Source organism: Triticum urartu, chromosome 4, assembly GCF_003073215.2.
Source record: "Triticum urartu cultivar G1812 chromosome 4, Tu2.1, whole genome shotgun sequence".
NCBI classification, from domain to species: Eukaryota; Viridiplantae; Streptophyta; class Magnoliopsida; order Poales; family Poaceae; genus Triticum; species Triticum urartu.
The window spans coordinates 12371257-12390898 of NC_053025.1; the positions used below are offsets into that span (position 1 = coordinate 12371257).

At 45.0% G+C, this 19642-nt stretch overlaps 2 protein-coding genes and 3 non-coding genes across 5 annotated transcripts; all 5 read left to right on the forward strand.

Annotated features, from left to right (window-relative positions):
• The first annotated feature begins 1086 nt into the window (after nt 1-1086).
• LOC125550256 lies at nt 1087-4340 on the forward strand. The gene is made up of 3 exons (XM_048713212.1): nt 1087-1431; nt 1540-3884; nt 3980-4340. Exons 1-3 carry the CDS (start codon nt 1332-1334, stop codon nt 4064-4066), a joined length of 2532 nt encoding a protein of 843 aa, XP_048569169.1. The 5' UTR covers nt 1087-1331; the 3' UTR covers nt 4067-4340.
• A 1113-nt stretch (nt 4341-5453) lies between these two features.
• On the forward strand, nt 5454-10387 carry LOC125550257 (pyruvate kinase isozyme A, chloroplastic-like). Its single transcript, XM_048713213.1, has 7 exons — nt 5454-5993; nt 7832-7919; nt 8018-8208; nt 8430-8548; nt 9036-9279; nt 9393-9627; nt 9724-10387. Exons 1-7 carry the CDS (start codon nt 5589-5591, stop codon nt 10062-10064), a joined length of 1623 nt encoding a protein of 540 aa, XP_048569170.1. The 5' UTR covers nt 5454-5588; the 3' UTR covers nt 10065-10387.
• A 298-nt stretch (nt 10388-10685) lies between these two features.
• TRNAT-AGU lies at nt 10686-10759 on the forward strand. The gene has a single exon. It is a non-coding gene; the product is annotated as a tRNA-Thr (tRNA).
• Nucleotides 10760-12012: 1253 nt separating this feature from the next.
• TRNAT-AGU lies at nt 12013-12086 on the forward strand. The gene has a single exon. It is a non-coding gene; the product is annotated as a tRNA-Thr (tRNA).
• A 3988-nt stretch (nt 12087-16074) lies between these two features.
• Nucleotides 16075-16148, forward strand: TRNAT-AGU. The gene has a single exon. It is a non-coding gene; the product is annotated as a tRNA-Thr (tRNA).
• Nucleotides 16149-19642: the final 3494 nt, after the last annotated feature.

The following is a 19642-nucleotide window of genomic DNA, read 5'->3' on the forward strand; positions in this document are numbered from 1 at the left end:
TGTCCGACCCGTAAATTTTTTTGCCGCAGCCCGCAAATGCAACCCCCGAGCCACTATAACTGCGGGTTTGCGGGGCAGATGCGGGTCGAAACCCATCCTCCCGCCGCCGCCGTGCCAGATCTGACGCCGCGCGCAAGCGGGTGGCACGTAGGTGGCTCAACCATGGTGCCCGGCCGTCGCCGGCATTCGACCGGCGCGAGCTCGACGAGTTCGAGCTCGAGCGCGCCCGTCGCCGTCGTGCCTCCTTCGGCAACTGGTCCGCGGGGAGCTCATCCGGCCACGTCTCCGCGGGGTGCTCATCCGCGAGCGCATCGAGCTCGCGGCTCGTTCCGGTGAAGAGGGAGCCGGAGGAGGCCGTGCCCGATGCGTCGCCGCGCCGAGGCGTCATCGGACCCGAGGACTACCTCCCACCGGGGCAGGAGGAGCTCCTCGAGTGGTCGGCGAGGGATCAGGAGGAGATGGAAGAGCGCATCCGGCGCGAGCTCGAGTACAAGCGGCTCTTCCTCGAGACGGGCCTCACGGCATCGCAGGAGCACGCATAGAAGGAGGCCGACCTGCGCGTGATGAAGGAGGAGCAGGAGAAGCTCTTCGTCGACCTCGACTCCGACTCCGACTGATCGCCGCCGGTGGGCAGCTACCGCAGGAGCTCCGGTGAGCTCAATTTTGTTGCAGTGGTGCGGCAGTGTAGGCCCTGTCTATCATATCTAACCTTTATGCATGTATGTGGCTTGTATGAACTTATATGCGAAGAAGAACCATCTATGCGAGCGAGCTCCGGCGAGCTGTTGCTTAAATTCCTCGCACGAAACAACTTTTTTTAAAGTTTAATGGTTTGTTTGCGGTTTCTAATCTGCCGCCGTAAATTTTGGCCTGCATAACTGTCTCCATGCAGGTCGGGAAAATGCTAGAGTTGCTATGAGGAGAAGGAGGAGGAGGCAAGCGCGGCGGCTCGGTTTCAAAATGGCACCACAAAGCTGTGGCAACGGTCGGCTGGGTGAGCTGGAGCCTGAAGGCAACGGGCAGAAGAGAGAATCCATCGGGCTCCATCCCTCTTCCAGGCGGGGCCGTCGGTGGGGGCGGTAATAATGAACACCTCGCCAACGGCTTCCTCCCCGAAATCTAGCCATTGCACCCAACAGAAACCGCTCCCCCTCCTCTTAACTCCACCCGCGCCCATCCCCGCCCCACTCTCCGCACATTTCATTTTCATTCCATTCCCCCGAGAAGCGAAGAGAACAAACGGATTTCGAAATCAGCCAGAGAACGAACGGGGAAAAAAAGAGACCCCCTCTCCGCCGCGCCGTGATCCTCTCTGCTCTCCCTCCCCCGAGATGGCAGCGGTGGCCAGGTCCCCGTCGCCGTCGCCGGCCGCGGCCAGGCCCTGCCCCGCCATGCGGAGGAGCGCCGACTCCAACCCCTTCAAGCCCGCAGGTAATTCCCCTCCCCTCCGCTGGTTTCCCTTAATTTCCGTTGGATTTCTTCTCTCGTCGCGTTTGTTCGACTACGAGCTCTGGCTGAATCCCCGTCCCTGGTCTGCAGATTGCCCCTCGCAGAGGAGCGCCAGCTCCAAGGGCGTTGGCGGCGGGTGCGGGTGCCACCACGCCTCCTCGCCCTCGCCGCGGCGGAGGCCCCTCTCCTCCTCCTTCGGGGAGAAGGAGAACGAGCCGCGGGACCGCACCCCCAAGCCCGCGGCGCGCACAGGCGGCCCGAAGAACTTCATGGCGCCCACCATCTCCGCCGCGTCCAAGGCCGCCTCGCCCAGGAACACCAGCAAGGTGCTCGGGGAGCGGAACCACGACACGCCTCACCTCGCGCCCTTCTCCCCCGCCAACCTCGCGCACAAGCCCAAGGCGGGAGGAACCCCCGACCCGCGCCGCCTGCGCCTCTCCTTCGACGCCCCTCTCGCTCCCGCTGGAGATGACGACGCGGGGACGGAGATTCCCGTGCGCGCGGCGGCCGAGACGGTGGGCGCGGAGCGCAGCCTGCGGCACTCGTTCGAGCCCCCTCCCGCGGCCGCCGCATGGCACGGCCCGCTCGCTGGAGATGACGACGACGCGGGGTTGGAGGATCCCGTGGGCGTGAACCACCCGCACGCGGCGGCCGATCCGGTGGACGCGGAGCCGTCCCGGGCGGCCCTGTACGACCCCAAGACCAACTACACTTCGCCGAGGCCGCGCTTCCTCCACTACAAGCCCAACCCCCGCGTCGACATCTACCGCCACGGCCGCGCTGGCGTCAGGCGCCTCGAGGACGGCTTCGCCTCCGCCTCCGCCTCCGAGAGCAGCGACGAAACCGACGCCACTGCCACCACGGAGGACGACCTCACGGAGGAGGAGCAAGAGCAAGCACAGCAGAATCACCTGCCACGGGAGCAGCCAGCTCTCGCCGCTCCATCCGAAGCCGCCGAGGCTTGCGTCCTGGCGCCAGATCCCACGCCGGGTTCACCGCGGGCTGCTCTGCTGCTGCCATCAGAGGCTGCTGCGGTGACGCCCGAGCCGGCTCGCGTCTCTGCACCGGAGCCTAGGGCGACTCCTCCGCGAGCTCGTGCACTGACGCCGGAGCCGGAGCATGGGGTGCGAGCTCCAGCGAAGAAGGGGTCCTCGTTGAGGTTCCTGCTTCCCCTTGCTTTCGTTCTGCTCATGTCCGCTGCTTCCGTGTGCGTGCTGCTGCAACCGGATTCGCCGATCATGTCAAACACCGCCTTGTCGAAGGCGTCAGGCTTTCTTTCAGTTCAAGAATCACACCCTGTGGAGTTGGCTGCTTGGCTCAAGCAATGGTCAAGCAGTTCGTTGGATTCGATCACGTCTTACTGGGAGGCCTTGGCCTCTACATCCACGCAAAAGCAAGAGTACTTTGGTCCGCACTTTGCAGCCAACTGGAGTGCGGCGGCTGCCGATGGTGACAACCATGCTGCTGCTGCTGATTTCTACTACAACTTTGCTGAGGCATGGCCAGTGCCGAGTGAAGAGCCTATTAGCAGTGCCAATGCCTTGACTGCAGAGCCGGAAGAAGAATCAGTTGATGATGCTGGAGTGGGAGAAAAATATGATGCATCAGACTACTACGACATGGTGGTAGTTGAGCTTGATGTTGGAATGCCAGAAGAAGCTCCTGGTAGCAGCTATGGTGCCAGTGTCCTGGAGGAGCAGTTGAAGATCCAGGATGCAGTTTCTGAAGCAAGCAGTGCTGACTTGATTGCAGAATCAGAGGGTGTTGCTGCAGTGGTAGAAGAATCTGATGCAGACTACTCCAAGGCAGTAGATGAGCTTGATGTTGGGGCATCAGAAGCAGCTCCAGGTAGCATCAGTGGCGAAGAGATCAGTCAGGATTTGGGCACCCCATCTCAACCTGCTGAGCAGCATGAACAGGATGTTGAGAGTGAAGAGCCCGAGGACAACCACGGCAGTGGCAAGGAGGGCCAGGAGCCGCATCTTGGCCTTGAGTCGGACTCGAGCATGTCGCCAAGCTACTTGGACAGAATCTCAAAGCCTGCTGCAGCAGTAGGTGTTGCTCTCGTTGTGGTCATTCTTTCAGCAGGCGTTGCCGCCCTTTCCATGTGGAAGAAGCAAGCTCAGGTTGCCACAGGTGCCAATGTACCAGCTGAGCAGGGTCAAGCCGAGGAGGCTGAGACTCGATCTGGTTCAGCAAGCAGTGAGGGCCATCGTGTTGTCAAAGGTTCTGTGGCAGAAGAAACTGAGCGATTTGGTGACTCTGGTTTCTCTCAGTACAGCAGCAGCTTGTCGTCTGGCCATGGCCATGGCAGGGGGAAGACCAAGGAGGAAGAGAACGTCGGCCTCGAGCCCGCGTCCAAGAGGGAGTCCATGTCATACTCCACATCATCCTATGGCAGCTTCACGACCTATGAGAAGATCGCTGCCAAGAACGTAAGCTTTGATTCTTCTTGTCCATCTTCTCGGCTCAGTCAATTTCAAATGTGATATATGCATGTAACTTATAGCTTGTGAACTTGTTTTTGCAGAGGAACAAGGATGATGAGGCGATGACCCCGGTCCGGCGCTCCAGCAGGCTGCGGAGTGTCAAATCACCCGAGGCCGAGTCTAGTTAGTGCTCCGACAGATATGATGATTGATAACCGACAGCTTTCTGCTGTTATGTTCTGCGCAATTGATTATTAGGAGGATTTATGTTTGTAGTTTGAGATTGCTTTTGAAACTGCACGAGTGATTGTGGACACCTTGTATTGTTCTCTGATTGAGATGATGAATCTTGTGAACCTCTGCTGTTATGTTCCATACTGAGAGTTGATCCCAATAGATTCGATTTTTTATGGATGTGGACAAGACATCTCATCTATTGCTAACAACATTCTTGCTTTGTGACTTTGTTTGTCCATATGTATGTGAAATGATGGGTCCAGTACATGGAGAACTTGGATAATTCTTGTCATTTCTAGTACTTGGAGGATGATACTCTGTTCTATGGCGCTGTGTACCAGCGGACCTAGATCAGTTGGTACAATTGATCGTCGGTTATGAACTCACAGATTTGAACTTATGTTTAGCCCTTCTATATTGATATTACCTTTTTTTTTGGTTCTAATGTCAGTTTTCTAGACCAACCAGCTAACTTAGCATTGTCAAATGGATATCTCATCTTGTACTTCTCATTTGTGAAATACAAAGCACTGATTTTCAAGCATAGAAGCAGATGGGCTGTAGTTTGCCTGACATGCCAAATAAAATTTCAGGTTGATATTGTTGTGCTTGACATATTTTGTTTTACTGGTGGTCTGTCTGTCATCTATTTTGCCTCACTTCCAGAGGATTTCAACGCTTTGGATCTGTGCATCAGCAAAGTTTCTAATATACCCGCAAAAAAGAAGGTTTCACGTGTGTACGATAAAGAAATGACTATTGCATTGTTTGACACTTCTATGTTTTTGTAGAACGCCAACTTAATAGTTGGTTTGTCTTTCCCTTTTCTATTTCTCACTATTGCAAAATAAAATTGTTTTTATCTTATGAGACTCCACAAATAGTTAATGAGTTGGACTTTGATATAGCTGCTCGGTGCATTTTGTTCATGTGCTTACATAATCCAGTATTGATCCACAAAATGATATATGGCTGTTGAATTTATTTCAAAGTGCCAATAGAACACACACACACACACATGAACCCAAACGGACATCAACTTCATATTCAGTACATTTCCGTGTGCCTATGTAATATCGTTTAAAAATGACTGTACAAAAAATGGTGTATAACCTACAGACAACATGTCGAATACAAAATGAAATGATAAACATAATTCATGAACTTCTTTTATCACACACCGATCGCTAGTACAAAGAAATGATAAAAACAACAACTCGTGAAAAAGGATAATTTGGGGAAAGCGGGTACCAATCAGGGGCGGGAAAAAAACTCAAACATTAGTTCGGCCGGCCGGCCCCACTTGTCAGGGACAGCTCGCCCAATCCGTCGTCCACTTGCCAGGTGGGAGTGGGACCCACCTGTCACTGTGCGCCACCACCCTCCGCAGGAAGGAGTCTCCCTCCCTCGCATCGTCCGCCCACCACCATCGCCGCCGCCGCCGCCGCCGCCGGCTCGAAAACCCTAGCCCCGATGGCCACCTCCGCCGCCGCCAGCTCGTTCCCCTCCTACCTTGTCCCGGCCCACGCCTCCCGCCGCAGCGGGGCCCGTCCGGCCCGGGCGGCGGCGGAGGGGGTGATGGACGTGGTGTCGGAGGCGGAGCTCAGGGAGAAGGGGTTCATGGGCATGCGCAAGACGAAGCTCGTGTGCACGGTGGGGCCGGCGTGCGTGGACGCGCTGCCGGCGCTGGCGCGCGGCGGGATGGGCGTGGCGCGGGTCAACCTCTGCCACGGCGGCCGCGACTGGCACCGCGCCGCCATGCGCGAGGTGCGCAGGCTCAACGACGAGGAGGGCTTCTGCGTCTCCCTCATGGTCGACACCGAGGGCTCCCAGCTCCTCTTCGCCGACCACGGCGGCGCCGCATCCGTCAAGGCCGAGGTGTGTCTGCCGGGCATGTATGCTGTTTTCTGCAATTGCGTCGGTCAGATTCAGGCGCTACACATGGGTGTGGTCGGGTCGTGGTTTGTACGGTGTTTGACTTTTGCGCTGCTGTGGAGTAGTCTGATCAGGGATCATGCAGTGACCAGAAGTAAAAAATTCTACTCGATCTCATATTAATCTCTAGTTTTGTCTGGGGAATTGGGACTCATTTTGGTAGTAGATAGCATCACTAAGCCACTGACAATATTCTGCAACAACATCGCTAGATTCTCAAAATTTCATTATGGTAATAAGTTTGTGTCACTCACTAGGTGGTAAGTGCACATGATGACTAATAAGAGAAACAAACTGTAATGAGGGCCATAAGAAACTGTAATGATAAACAAATTTGCGCCCATCAGATTCGGGCGCTACATATGGGTGTGCTGGTTTCGTGGTTTGTACTGAGTTTGACTTTCTGCTGTGGGGTAGTCTGATCAGAGATCATGCAGTAACCAGAAGTAAAAAGTTCTATTCGATCCACGAGAAATCGTGACTCAGTTTGGTAGACAACATCGCTAAGCGACTGACAATATTGTGCGATAACCAAGCCGTAGTTTCCTTTTTGTACAACAACTCATGTGTCGCCAAACACATACATTGGCAGTAACAATCATTGTGTGAAAAAAAGACTCCAAGATCAAGCAATTGACATTGAGTATACAAGCACTATGTCTATTCTTGCTGATCTCCTCACTGAAGGTTGCTTGCAATAGCAAGTCTCTTTCGAACACATATTGCTGGCATGGGTCTAATGGGAATCCTATAACTATTGGTCGTTGGATACTTAATTACTTTTGATAACGAGATTCTCAAAATTTGACTACGGAAATAAGAAACTTCGTTTCACTCATTAATTGCACATGATGACTACTAAGCGTCTAAGAGAAACAAACTGTAATGAGGGTCATAATAATGGGCGTATGGCTGCATGCACATACAAACTAACTAGACTAACCGCATCACAAATGCAATTACAGCGGAATTAACTAGACTAACCTGAGTTTGGTGAAGAGAGCTAGCTATGGACAGGGGTGCGTGGAAGCTTGCTATCCATGTGCCCGAGTCATGAGTTGGTTGCGAGATCTTATGGGTTTCACCTCTAGCCTACCCCAACTTGTTTGGGACTAAAGGCTTTGTTGTTGTTGTTGTTGTTGTTGGTGGTGGTGGTGGTGGTGGTGGTGGTGAAGCCATCTTTGTAGTCAATGTAGTAGAAGAAGCAGAGTCGATCATGAACCTGGTGGGTTTGCTGACGGTGTGCTATCCAGATTGGTTTGGATTGATGCAAGATTGGGAGCACTCGTAACCTTGATTAGTTTTGTGGTTAATCATGTCCAGGGCCGCACCCTCTATTTACATGGATTTGTGTGTAGCGCCCATTACATGCTCGTTAATTAATTAATCCCTAATGAGATTTTTAATCTCACAATTACTTATGGTGCCTTTTAGGTCATAGTTAACTTAGTCATTTGATCACATTATTTTCTAACAGTGGAATCCCACAGTGACAATATGTGATTTGATTAGACTGGAGTATCAATCAGTTGTGCTACTCATACATTGAACAGCACACTGTTTTCATGCTGACTTAGATTGACTGGGTGTTTTACTATAAGTGGGAGTGTTTGATTTTGAGCTCCTGACGAAAACAAGTGAATTGTACTAGATGACAGGCCAGTCTGAGAGTTTGACATCGCCCGTGATCTGTATAATTATATGTTTTAGTCCTCTATGCCTTGTCTTTCATCGAAGATGGAGATCCTGATATCTTTTCTTCCTTTGATGGTACATTGCAGGATTGCTCTGAATGGTTATTTACCAGTAAAAAAACAGATAAAGCTCACCCATTTACAATGCACGTGAACTTTGATAAGTTTTCTGAAGGTCTGAAGATGAACATGAGTTGCTTGTTGGTTGTCCATAATATGACTTTTAAAAACAGCTTATTGCCTTATTCACAATGTAATTACGGCACTGTACAGGCATTCTAGTTGGTGATGAGCTTGTCATAGATGGTGGAATGGCGACATTTCAAGTTACAGAGAAGATCGGGAGTGATCTGCGCTGTAAGTGCACAGATCCAGGTTTGCTTCTTCCTCGAGCCAAGTTGTCATTCTGGAGGGACGGAAAATTAGTTGAAAGGAACTTTGGGCTTCCTACATTATCGACAAAGGTTAACTTATAATGCACACTTATTATTCTTGTAGCTCTTGTATTTCATTTTTGATAGTTCCATTTTAATTTTCTCACTCATTAAGAACAAACCATATTTTTTGTAATTATCAGTTTGATGGCATGACAATTTTTTTGGCTAATATTCTTAATTTTTTATTCTTATATTACTTACTGAAACTAGTATCTTCTTGCTTGCTAACTGCCTATATTGTATTGTAGGATTGGGCTGACATTGAATTTGGCATAACTGAAGGAGTCGATTGTATTGCTCTTTCATTTGTAAAGGATGCTAATGACATTAAGTCCCTGAAAACTTACCTCTCCAGAAGATCATTAGAGTGAGCAGAACTGCAATTCTTAAAGGACCTAAACATAAGTTGGTGATACACATATTTGTTCCCCAGAGGTGTCTGTAGTGTCTAGGATTGTTCAAGTTAGAACTTCGATCATAGAAATTACCAGCAGCAGGGTTCTGACTTCTGAGTCTCTGACTGCTGTTGTACAGCTTCCAATAAGTGCAGGATCCTTTTGTAGTTTAGAGCATGCTATTTGCTATATCTAACTTGGAAAATGTGGAATGGCGTAGCAATAGAAATTGACTCCATTGTTTGACGATAGAGCATATGAAGTGGGAGTCTGTTATTTATCCAACTAAAATGGCACTTTAGGACTTTTGCCTGTGATATGATATACGCCAAACTTAGCAAATGATACAATTCTATCCATTAAAAGATGGTATACATATTCATTAGGACTTGAGAGTTACATTACTGTTCTTTTTTTGGGGGGTACCTGATATCGTAATACAATCTACTTGTATAACAGACACATTAAGATATTTGCAAAGATCGAGAGTCTGGAATCTCTCAAGAACCTTAAAGACATCATAGAGGCATCAGATGGAGTCATGGTTGCGCGTGGTGATCTTGGAGTTCAGGTTCCTCTAGAACAAATCCCAGCCATCCAAGAGGCGATTGTTGAATTATGTAGAAACCTGAACAAGCCTGTGATAGTTGCTTCGCAGCTTCTGGAATCAATGGTTGAATACCCAACGCCTACTCGTGCAGAGGTAACCTGAACTATTTTTTATGAAATCTTATTTCTGAAAATTGAATTATATTTCATCTACTTTACCCTCTTATTCTCGCATTCACTTGATGAACTCCCGTTGCCTGTATGAAGGTGGCAGATGTTTCTGAAGCAGTGCGGCAATACGCAGATGCGATAATGCTGTCAGCCGAGTCTGCCATAGGTGCATATCCCGAGAAAGCTCTGTCTGTCCTACGTGCTGCTAGTGAGAGGATGGAATCATGGAGCCGCGAGGAAAACATGCAAAGACTTCTTCCACAGTATCAGCTTGCGATAGCTCTGCCTGACCGGATTTCGGAGCAAATATGCAGCAGTGCTGTGGAAATGGGTAATGGCTATTTTGTTTTCCTGTGCAAACTCCATATCCAATTTTTATCGTTCCAGCAAAACTCACCTGTTGTATATACTCCATGGCTCCATGCAGCAAACAACCTTGCCGTGGACGCCATCTTCGTTTACACAAAGCATGGCCACATGGCGTCGCTCCTGTCACGCAACCGACCCAACCCTCCCATCTTTGCGTTCACCGACGACGCCAACACGAGAAAGAGCATGAACCTTTACTGGGGGGTGATCCCGCTCCAGCTCCCGCTGTTGAATAGCATGGACGACAACTTCAAGCAGACCATCAAGCTCCTGAAGTCCAAGGGCTCGGTGAAACCTGGGGACTCCGTCTTGGTCGTGGCCGACTCGGATCTGAACCAACTTTGTGCTGCTGCCACATCATCAGTGTACCAATCCATTCAGGTCCGATTGGTGGACTAGGCTAGCTGTAACTATACCAAGGTTACGGCAAATGTGCTGGAGTGAAGAACAGTTTGTGTATTTGTGCATGCATTACGTGTTTTCGCTGTCCAGTGTGGGATATATGATCATGTTGATAACTGTTACTGCCTTCCACTTTCGTATGTGTTTTTTGGGGGTTCTTTTTGAAGGTAGAAGTATTTGTTTGATCTGCGTACTGCCTCAGATGGCCCAATTCATTCAGGGAAGTGTATTAAGCGCAAATTCTTGGCATATTAGTGCTACATTTTTTTAAAGATGAATTTCAGTACTAAGGGCACGACTACGTACTGACATAAACTAAATTACTGTGAGCAAACTAATACAGTAATCACTATGAGTTAAGAGCCTTGTTTTCGATATATTCTAAAACATCTCTGCAATTCATAGTTCCAACAAAAACTTGTGGACGACTAAGCTAGGATCTGCCTTTCGTTTTGTTGTTCGTTTCAAAATACAAGATGTTGCGTGCATTCAAACTTTTCCATCATCTAGCACTACACAACGAAGGACTACTTCGGCGGGTTAGGCACCGAAGTATTTGGGCACGAAAGGGCAGGAAATACTTGGACAAGAAAAGGAAAAGAATATCTTGAATAACAAGCTTTCATAGCTCAGTTGGTTAGAGCACCCGTTTAGTAAGCGGGAGGTCTTGAGTTCAACTCTCAATGAAAGCAATTTATTAATTTTTTTTGCTCCTTTTATTTGTTCCCCATGTTGGGCTCTCAATGAAAGCAAAATCAAAGTGATTTTGTATTTTCCACCAGCACAAATATTTCTTCCCCAAAGTTTTCAATGAGCATAGCACCCCCCCCCTCTCCTGGATGTTGAGCTCTCAATGAAAGCAATTTATTAATTTTTTTTGCTCCTTTTATTTGTTCCCCATGTTGGGCTCTCAATGAAAGCAAAATCAAAGTGATTTTGTATTTTCCACCAGCACAAATATTTCTTCCCCAAAGTTTTCAATGAGCATAGCACCCCCCCCCTCTCCTGGATGTTGAGCTCTCAATGAAAGCAATTTATTAATTTTTTTTGCTCCTTTTATTTGTTCCCCATGTTGGGCTCTCAATGAAAGCAAAATCAAAGTGATTTTGTATTTTCCACCAGCACAAATATTTCTTCCCCAAAGTTTTCAATGAGCATAGCACCCCCCCCCTCTCCTGGATGTTGAGCTCTCAATGAAAGCAAATCAAAGTGACTTTGCATTTTCCACCAACATGATTTTTTTGGTGTTTGTTACGAGCATAGCATTTTTTTCCCTGCATACTTCACATGTTTCCACGAGTAAGGACTATTGTTTTCTTCTGTACGACATAAGTCGAGTGATCTCTGTTGCCAGAACACCCATAGAGCACAATGATAATTACTAGCTCTGCTTGAAATATTGTGATTTTCCATAGTAAGAATATGTTTTTTCGTGCGAAACACACAGATCTATTATAAAGGTTCATCGAAAGTACAAAGCATCTCAAACATAATAAAATTTACGTCGAGGTCTCTGGACTATCGGCCGACCAGTACTGTCGCTAGAACGAGCCATCGACACGTCGTTGTTGCTGCTCCCATGCTGGAGCCGGCCTGACCTTGACAACCGGGAAGTCTTCGTGTACGTGCCCCTAAGAACAATACCCGCACTAGAGTAGTAGGTGTCATCGTTGAACCCTTGAACCATTCTGAAGCACATGATAACAGATCTCGCGATTGTGCAAGCAAGAGAAGAAATCCTAACCTCGTCGTCCCAAGGAGACGACCACTATGTATTCAACTTACCTCTAGTATAAGGGGACCTTATTAAACTGAGATATTATGTCCATAGGAGATGACATTCTGTCGATAGCAACACGTCTATCGTGACTTTGGGGGGAGGGGGTGGGGTTAGGATCTGCCTAAATTGATCACATGTTTCGCCAAATAAAATTATTTGCAAGAAGCTTTCATAGCTCAGTTGGTTAGAGCACCCGTTTAGTAAGCGGGAGGTCTTGAGTTCAACTCTCAATGAAAGCAATTTCTGTATTTTTTTGCTCCTTTTATTTGTTCCCCATGATGAGCTCTCAATGAAAGCAAATCAAAATGATCTTGCATTTTCCACCAGCACAAATATTTCACCCCCAAAGTTTTCAATGATCATAGCAGCAAATCAAAGTGATTTTGCATTTCCACAACATAAATATTTCACCCCAAATGAAAGAAAATCAAAGTGATCTTGCATTTTGCACCAGCACAAATATTTCACCCCCAAAGTTTTCAATTTCTGTATTTTTTTGCTCCTTTTATTTGTTCCCCATGTTGAGCTCTCAATGAAAGCAAATCAAAATGATCTTGCATTTTCCACCAGCACAAATATTTCACCCCCAAAGTTTTCAATGATCATAGCAGCAAAATCAAAGTGATTTTGCATTTCCACAACATAAATATTTCACCCCAAATGAAAGAAAATCAAAGTGATCTTGCATTTTGCACCAGCACAAATATTTCACCCCCAAAGTTTTCAATTTCTGTAATTTTTTTTGCTCCTTTTATTTGTTCCCCATGTTGAGCTCTCAATGAAAGCAAATCAAAATGATCTTGCATTTTCCACCAGCACAAATATTTCACCCCCAAAGTTTTCAATGATCATAGCAGCAAATCAAAGTGATTTTGCATTTCCACAACATAAATATTTCACCCCAAATGAAAGAAAATCAAAGTGATCTTGCATTTTGCACCAGCACAAATATTTCACCCCAAAGTTTTCAATGATCATAGCAGCAAATAAAAGTGATTTTGCATTTGCACAACATAAATATTTCACCCCAAATGAAAGCAAATCAAAGTGATCTTGCATTTTCCACCAGCACAAATATTTCACCCCCAAAGTTTTCAGTGAGCATAGCATCCCCCCCCGCATACTAAGCTCTCAATGAAAGCAAATCAAAGTGATTTTGCATTTGCACAACATAAATATTATAAATATTTCACCCCAATAGTTTTTGACTAGGCATAACAAATTTGTTTCCCACGTTGAGCTCTTAACTGAAAGCAAAACAAAGTGATTTTTCATTTTCCACCAACATAAAAATTTCAACCCCCAAAGTTTTCAGTGGGGCATATTTTCCCATGTTGAGCTCTCAATGAAAGCAAATTAAAGTGATTTTACATTTCCACCAGCACAAATATTTCATCCCCAAAGTTTCCCATGAGGCATAACAAATTTATTTTCCATTTTGAGCTCTCAATGAAAGCAAATCAAAGTGACTTTGCATTTTCCACCAACATAATTTTTTTTGGTGTTTGATACGAGCATAGCATTTCCCCCCTACATACTTCACATATTTCCACGAGTAATGACTATTGTTTTCTTCTGTACGACATAAGTCGAGTGATCTCTGTTGCGAGAACACCCATAGAGCACAATGCCAACTACTAGGATCTGCTTGAAATATTGTGATTTTCCATAATAAGAATATATTTTTTTCATGCGAAACACGCAGGTCTATTATAAAGGTTCACCGAAAGTACAACGCAACTCAAACATAATAAAATTTGCGTCGAGGTCTCTGGACTATCCAGCGACCAGTACTGCCACTAGAACGAGCCATCGGCACGCCGTTGTCGCTGCTCCCATGCTGAAGCCGGCTTGACCTTGACAGTCGGGAAGTCTTCGTGCACGTGCCCCTAAGAACAGTACCCGCCCTAGAATCGCAGGCGTCATCGTTGAACCCTTGAACCGTTCCGAAGCACCTGATGACAGATCTTGCCGTTGTGCACACAAGACAAGAAATCATAACCTCGCCGCCCTAAGAAGACGACGGCTATGTATTCAACTTACCTCTAGTATAAGACGACCTTATTAAACTGGGATATTATCTCCATAGGAGATGACATTTATGTCGATAGCAACACATCTATGGTGACTTTGGGGTGGGTGGGTGGGTGGGGTTAGTATCTGCCTAAATTGATCACATGTTCTGCCAATTAAAATTATTTGCAAGAAGCTTTCATAGCTCAGTTGGTTAGAGCACCCGTTTAGTAAGCGGGAGGTCTTGAGTTCAACTCCCAAAGTTTTCAATTTCTGTATTTTTTTTGCTCCTTTTATTTGTTCCCCATGTTGAGCTCTCAATGAAAGCAAATCAAAATGATCTTGCATTTTCCACCAGCACAAATATTTCACCCCCAAAGTTGTCAATGATCAGCAAATCAAAGTGATTTTGTATTTCCACAACATAAATATTTCACCCCAAATGAAAGAAAATCAAAGTGATCTTGCATTTTGCACCAGCACAAATATTTCACCCCCAAAGTTTTCAATTTCTGTATTTTTTTGCTCCTTTTATTTGTTCCCCATGTTGAGCTCTCAATGAAAGCAAACCAAAATGATCTTGCATTTTCCACCAGCACAAATATTTCACCCCCAAAGTTGTCAATGATCATAGCAGCAAATCAAAGTGATTTTGTATTTCCACAACATAAATACTTTACCCCAAATGAAAGAAAATCAAAGTGATCTTGCATTTTGCACCAGCACAAATATTTCACCCCCAAAGTTTTCAATTTCTGTATTTTTTTGCTCCTTTTATTTGTTCCCCATGTTGAGCTCTCAATGAAAGCAAACCAAAATGATCTTGCATTTTCCACCAGCACAAATATTTCACCCCCAAAGTTTTCAATGATCATAGCAGCAAATCAAAGTGATTTTGCATTTCCACAACATAAATATTTCACCCCAAATGAAAGAAAATCAAAGTGATCTTGCATTTTGCACCAGCACAAATATTTCACCCCCAAAGTTTTCAATTTCTGTATTTTTTTGTTCCTTTTATTTGTTCCCCATGTTGAGCTCTCAATGAAAGCAAATCAAAGTGATCTTGCATTTTCCACCAGCACAAATATTTCACCCCCAAAGTTTTCAGTGAGCATAGCATCCCCCCCCGCATACTAAGCTCTCAATGAAAGCAAATCAAAGTGATTTTGCATTTGCACAACATAAATATTATAAATATTTCACCCCAATAGTTTTTGACTAGGCATAACAAATTTGTTTCCCACGTTCAGCTCTTAACTGAAAGCAAAACAAAGTGATTTTTCATTTTCCACCATCATAAAAATTTCAACCCCCAAAGTTTTCAGTGGGGCATATTTTCCCATGTTGAGCTCTCAATGAAAGCAAATTAAAGTGATTTTACATTTCCACCAGCACAAATATTTCATCCCCAAAGTTTCCCATGAGGCATAACAAATTTATTTTCCATTTTGAGCTCTCAATGAAAGCAAATCAAAGTGACTTTGCATTTTCCACCAACATAATTTTTTTTGGTGTTTGATACGAGCATAGCATTTCCCCCCTACATACTTCACATATTTCCACGAGTAATGACTATTGTTTTCTTCTGTACGACATAAGTCGAGTGATCTCTGTTGCGAGAACACCCATAGAGCACAATGCCAACTACTAGGATCTGCTTGAAATATTGTGATTTTCCATAATAAGAATATATTTTTTTCATGCGAAACACGCAGGTCTATTATAAAGGTTCACTGAAAGTACAACGCAACTCAAACATAATAAAATTTGCGTCGAGGTCTCTGGACTATCCAGCGACCAGTACTGCCACTAGAACGAGCCATCGGCACGCCGTTGTCGCTGCTCCCATGCTGAAGCCGGCTTGACCTTGACAGTCGGGAAGTCTTCGTGCACGTGCCCCTAAGAAAGTACCCGCCCTAGAATCGCAGGCGTCATCGTTGAACCCTTGAACCGTTCCGAAGCACCTGATGACAGATCTTGTCGTTGTGCACACAAGACAAGAAATCCTAACCTCGCCGCCCTAAGAAGACGACGACTATGTATTCAACTTACCTCTAGTATAAGGGGACCTTATTAAACTGAGATATTATGTCCATAGGAGATGACATTCTGTCGATAGCAACACGTCTATCGTGACCTTGGGGGGAGGGGTGGGGTTAGTATCTGCCTAAATTGATCACATGTTTCGCCAAATAAAATTATTTGCAAGAAGCTTTCATAGATCAGTTGGTTAGAGCACCCGCTTAGTAAGCGGGAGGTCTTGAGTTCAACTCTCAATGAAAGAAAATATATCTACCTTTTTTCATTTCGACGAGCATATTTTTTCTTAATTGAACTCCCAATGAAAGCAAAACAAAGTGATTTTGCGTTTTCTATGAGCATAACTATTTCCCCCACACCAAAAAAGTTTGTTGTGTTTCCACAAGTTCCAAAGCAAATTATTCAAAATTGATGATGAATAAGATTTCGTAACTTCCTACCAACATATATAAAGCAATGGTCGAGCACTTTATGTTACTTGGAGCTAAAGGTGTTAGCATGACCGCCTCTGCAGTGTCCACAGTGAGTCCACCTCCGGCCTATATCTACCTTTTTTCATTTCGACGAGCATATTTTTTCTTAATTGAACTCCCAATGAAAGCAAAACAAAGTGATTTTGCGTTTTCTATGAGCATAACTATTTCCCCCACACCAAAAAAGTTTGTTGTGTTTCCACAAGTTCCAAAGCAAATTATTCAAAATTGATGATGAATAAGATTTCGTAACTTCCTACCAACATATATAAAGCAATGGTCGAGCACTTTATGTTACTTGGAGCTAAAGGTGTTAGCATGACCGCCTCTGCAGTGTCCACAGTGAGTCCACCTCCGGCCTATGCCAGATCAAATGACGATGCCGGCAACTTAAACGAGGGTTAACCTAGGGTCAAGATGGACGGTCCACCCTCGGCCTCGGGGATGCAAATGAACTATTTCTTTGCTCAAAGAAAATGTGTGCGTCCTTCAGCTGGTAAGATATCTCGATCCTGGATGCATACACAGTATCTTCCCCCAAAGATGGCAAGAAAGATCTGACAGATGGCATAGCAACATGGGCGTAATGCATAGTACCAACTCAATAGTTCTCATTAGTCTACTAAATGAGATCGGTCTAGTTGGTGGGTAAGAATACACGGACGTCGGGCGCATCAGTCAAGGAGTGCAGTGCAGTGCCTCGCTATAGTAGCAACTTGCAGGGAGAGTACGTACGATGGATTCTGTTTGTGCCCGGCCAGCAGGCAAACCGGTCAAAGTTTCAGTTCCAAGCGCTGATTGATTACTTTATACTCCTTTTTTGCGGAAGTACTTTATACTAAATCAGCGGCAACTAATATGAAATGGAGAAGAGAGTAATTTCAAAAATGTTGGCAAAAGGTACCTTTTTCCTTAAAATAGACTTAAATCTGCTCCCTTAATTCCTAAATATAAGTCCTTTTAAAGATTTCAATATGGACTATACACGGAGCAAAATGAGTGAATCCGCACTCTAAAATGTTGGGGGGAAATCAGTGCTTCAAAATGAGTTTGAAAATAGCATTTTCAGAGTATCGTTTTTTTCTTCATGACTTCCACAAATGTAATTTCATGATGAAACTTTCCGAGCTCGTAGGACATTCGTCAAAGTTTGCCATAAAAAATTCGGATTTTTTTGATCATTTTTTTTGACATTTATCGATTTTATTTTTCACCCAAGCTCATTTGAGGTCTGGTGCAAAAACTTCACGTCCTTCCCATCTGCATTTTAATTAGTTTCACTCACTCACGGTGGATGCATGCATGCCTGCAAGTGCCGCAAGTACAAAATCCGCGCGGCATCCATTGATCTTTTTTCCTTCTTCTCTTCAGCGTTCACACTGATAGACAGTTAGACACTTCATAATGACCTCATGTAGTCGTTTTTACTGACCTCTACTAGTAGTATTGTTTGTCGATATGACTGACGCCGGTGCAACGCGGACTGAAGCTTTAACTGATGTGGAATAATGTCGACAAGTTGGTAAAATAGAATGCTCAATATATTTTGAAACGTCCGTGTGAATTATGAACCGTTTTCACACTTGTAATCCTCGCTTTGATATCTTAGGAACTAAATCCCATGCCTATATAGATTTCAGTATTTTTTAACTACATGTTTTTTAGTCTATTTTTTTACAGAAAAACTTCAGATCTATTCATCAACTGTCAAAGTCGTATAAAAAGCCAGAAGTAGAAATTACATTCATGTCCATAAACCATCTAGCGACGATCACAAGCACTGGAGCAAGACAAAGGCGCGGCGCTGTCATCGCCCTCCATCACCGGAGCCAGACAAACATTTTTTAATAGACAGTCGTAAAGTCGTCATGCTAAGACCTTAGAGGACCAACACACCAAAGCAGCAACCGCTGTCGATGAAGAGAAGCGTAGATCGGAATGATCCAACCTGTAGACACACAAACGTAGACGGACGGAGATCGGATCCAAGCGGATCTACCAAAGACAAACGCCGAACGAATCCCGCGAGATCCGCCCGAGACAAACCTCCACACGCCCTCAGATGTCACTAAAAGCATCATCGAAACGAGGGCTACACAGGGAGAACCTTATTTCATCTCTAATTTTTCAACTACATGTGCTTCCAATATTATCCGGTGCACTTATCGTATCACAATGTGTACTTTCCATGTTATTGCATATATTTCCTTCTGCTAGTGTGTATTTTCGTTTTAATTTCTTTTATAAAGCCATATATTTGTTTTCCGAAATAATGAACATAATTAATATTTGTGAACATTTAAAAACAAAAATATTTTTAAAGTATTGTGAACATGTTAGAAAATTGAACGCTTTTAAAAATCTGTGAGCATTTGTTAGAATTCGCAAACAATTTTAAAGTTCACAAAAAAAATTCTCAAATTCGCGACCTTTTTTATAATCGCGAACTTTTTCCAAAAATAATGAACACCTTTTAAAATAAGTGAATACTCTTTAAATTTTGGGAGAAACATTTCCTCAAATAGTACATGTTTTCATTTCTTAATATATATTTTTGCCTTAGGAAACCGTTGTAAGCCTGATAGAAAATAGAGAAAACCGCAAAAGGAAAAGAACAGCAGAACCGGCTAACACTCGTAGCCCGCGAAGCAGGCCGGGCCCTGACGCTTTTGCGTGTGCGTTTTGGCAGCAGTTTATCGCTTAGAGTGTAGAATAGGGAAATGTAACAAGATTCCCTCAAAACAAGGGCAAATGTAAGGAGATATTTTTAGGAAAGTGCATGAATGAACCCGGATACATATGAACCCACTTCAGAAAACATAATTCTAAATGCTAAAAAAAAATCTGAAAATGGTTGCACGGATACGTCTTCATATTTTATTTGTCTACATAAAGTTTCACGGAAAAATCAAAGCCCTGGAAACTCGTGTCCGGCTTATATTCCCATCCATCCGGACAAAGCACTGTTTTTCTTGATAAATATCAGATTCAAGAGGTCTTTTGAGTGTCTTTTCCTTGCAGAAAAAGGTCTCCGGTGAGCTCTACCCAGTGACGGAGACAGGCATGGGACAGTTAGGGCTATAGCCCCAGGCCTAGAAACAACTTCCTTTATAATTTCTTCATACAAAGCATAGAAAACCATAGAAGTTTATCACTCAACATAGCACAGCCCCAGACGTAGTCTGCATCTAGCTCCGCCACTGGCTCTACCAACTACACTCAAATGTGCTCCCTGATTCGCGTACTATTGTTATATAGTATATTTA

Coding starts and splice junctions, on each gene's coding strand:
- LOC125550256 (XM_048713212.1), top strand. CDS start 1,332: ATGGCAGCGGTGGCCAGGTCCCCGTCGCCGTCGCCGGCCGCGGCCAGG. Junction 1,432..1,539: donor CAACCCCTTCAAGCCCGCAG/GTAATTCCCCTC, acceptor CCTGGTCTGCAG/ATTGCCCCTCGCAGAGGAGC. Junction 3,885..3,979: donor AGAAGATCGCTGCCAAGAAC/GTAAGCTTTGAT, acceptor TTGTTTTTGCAG/AGGAACAAGGATGATGAGGC.
- LOC125550257 (XM_048713213.1), top strand. CDS start 5,589: ATGGCCACCTCCGCCGCCGCCAGCTCGTTCCCCTCCTACCTTGTCCCG. Junction 7,920..8,017: donor CTTTGATAAGTTTTCTGAAG/GTCTGAAGATGA, acceptor GGCACTGTACAG/GCATTCTAGTTGGTGATGAG. Junction 9,628..9,723: donor CAGCAGTGCTGTGGAAATGG/GTAATGGCTATT, acceptor GGCTCCATGCAG/CAAACAACCTTGCCGTGGAC.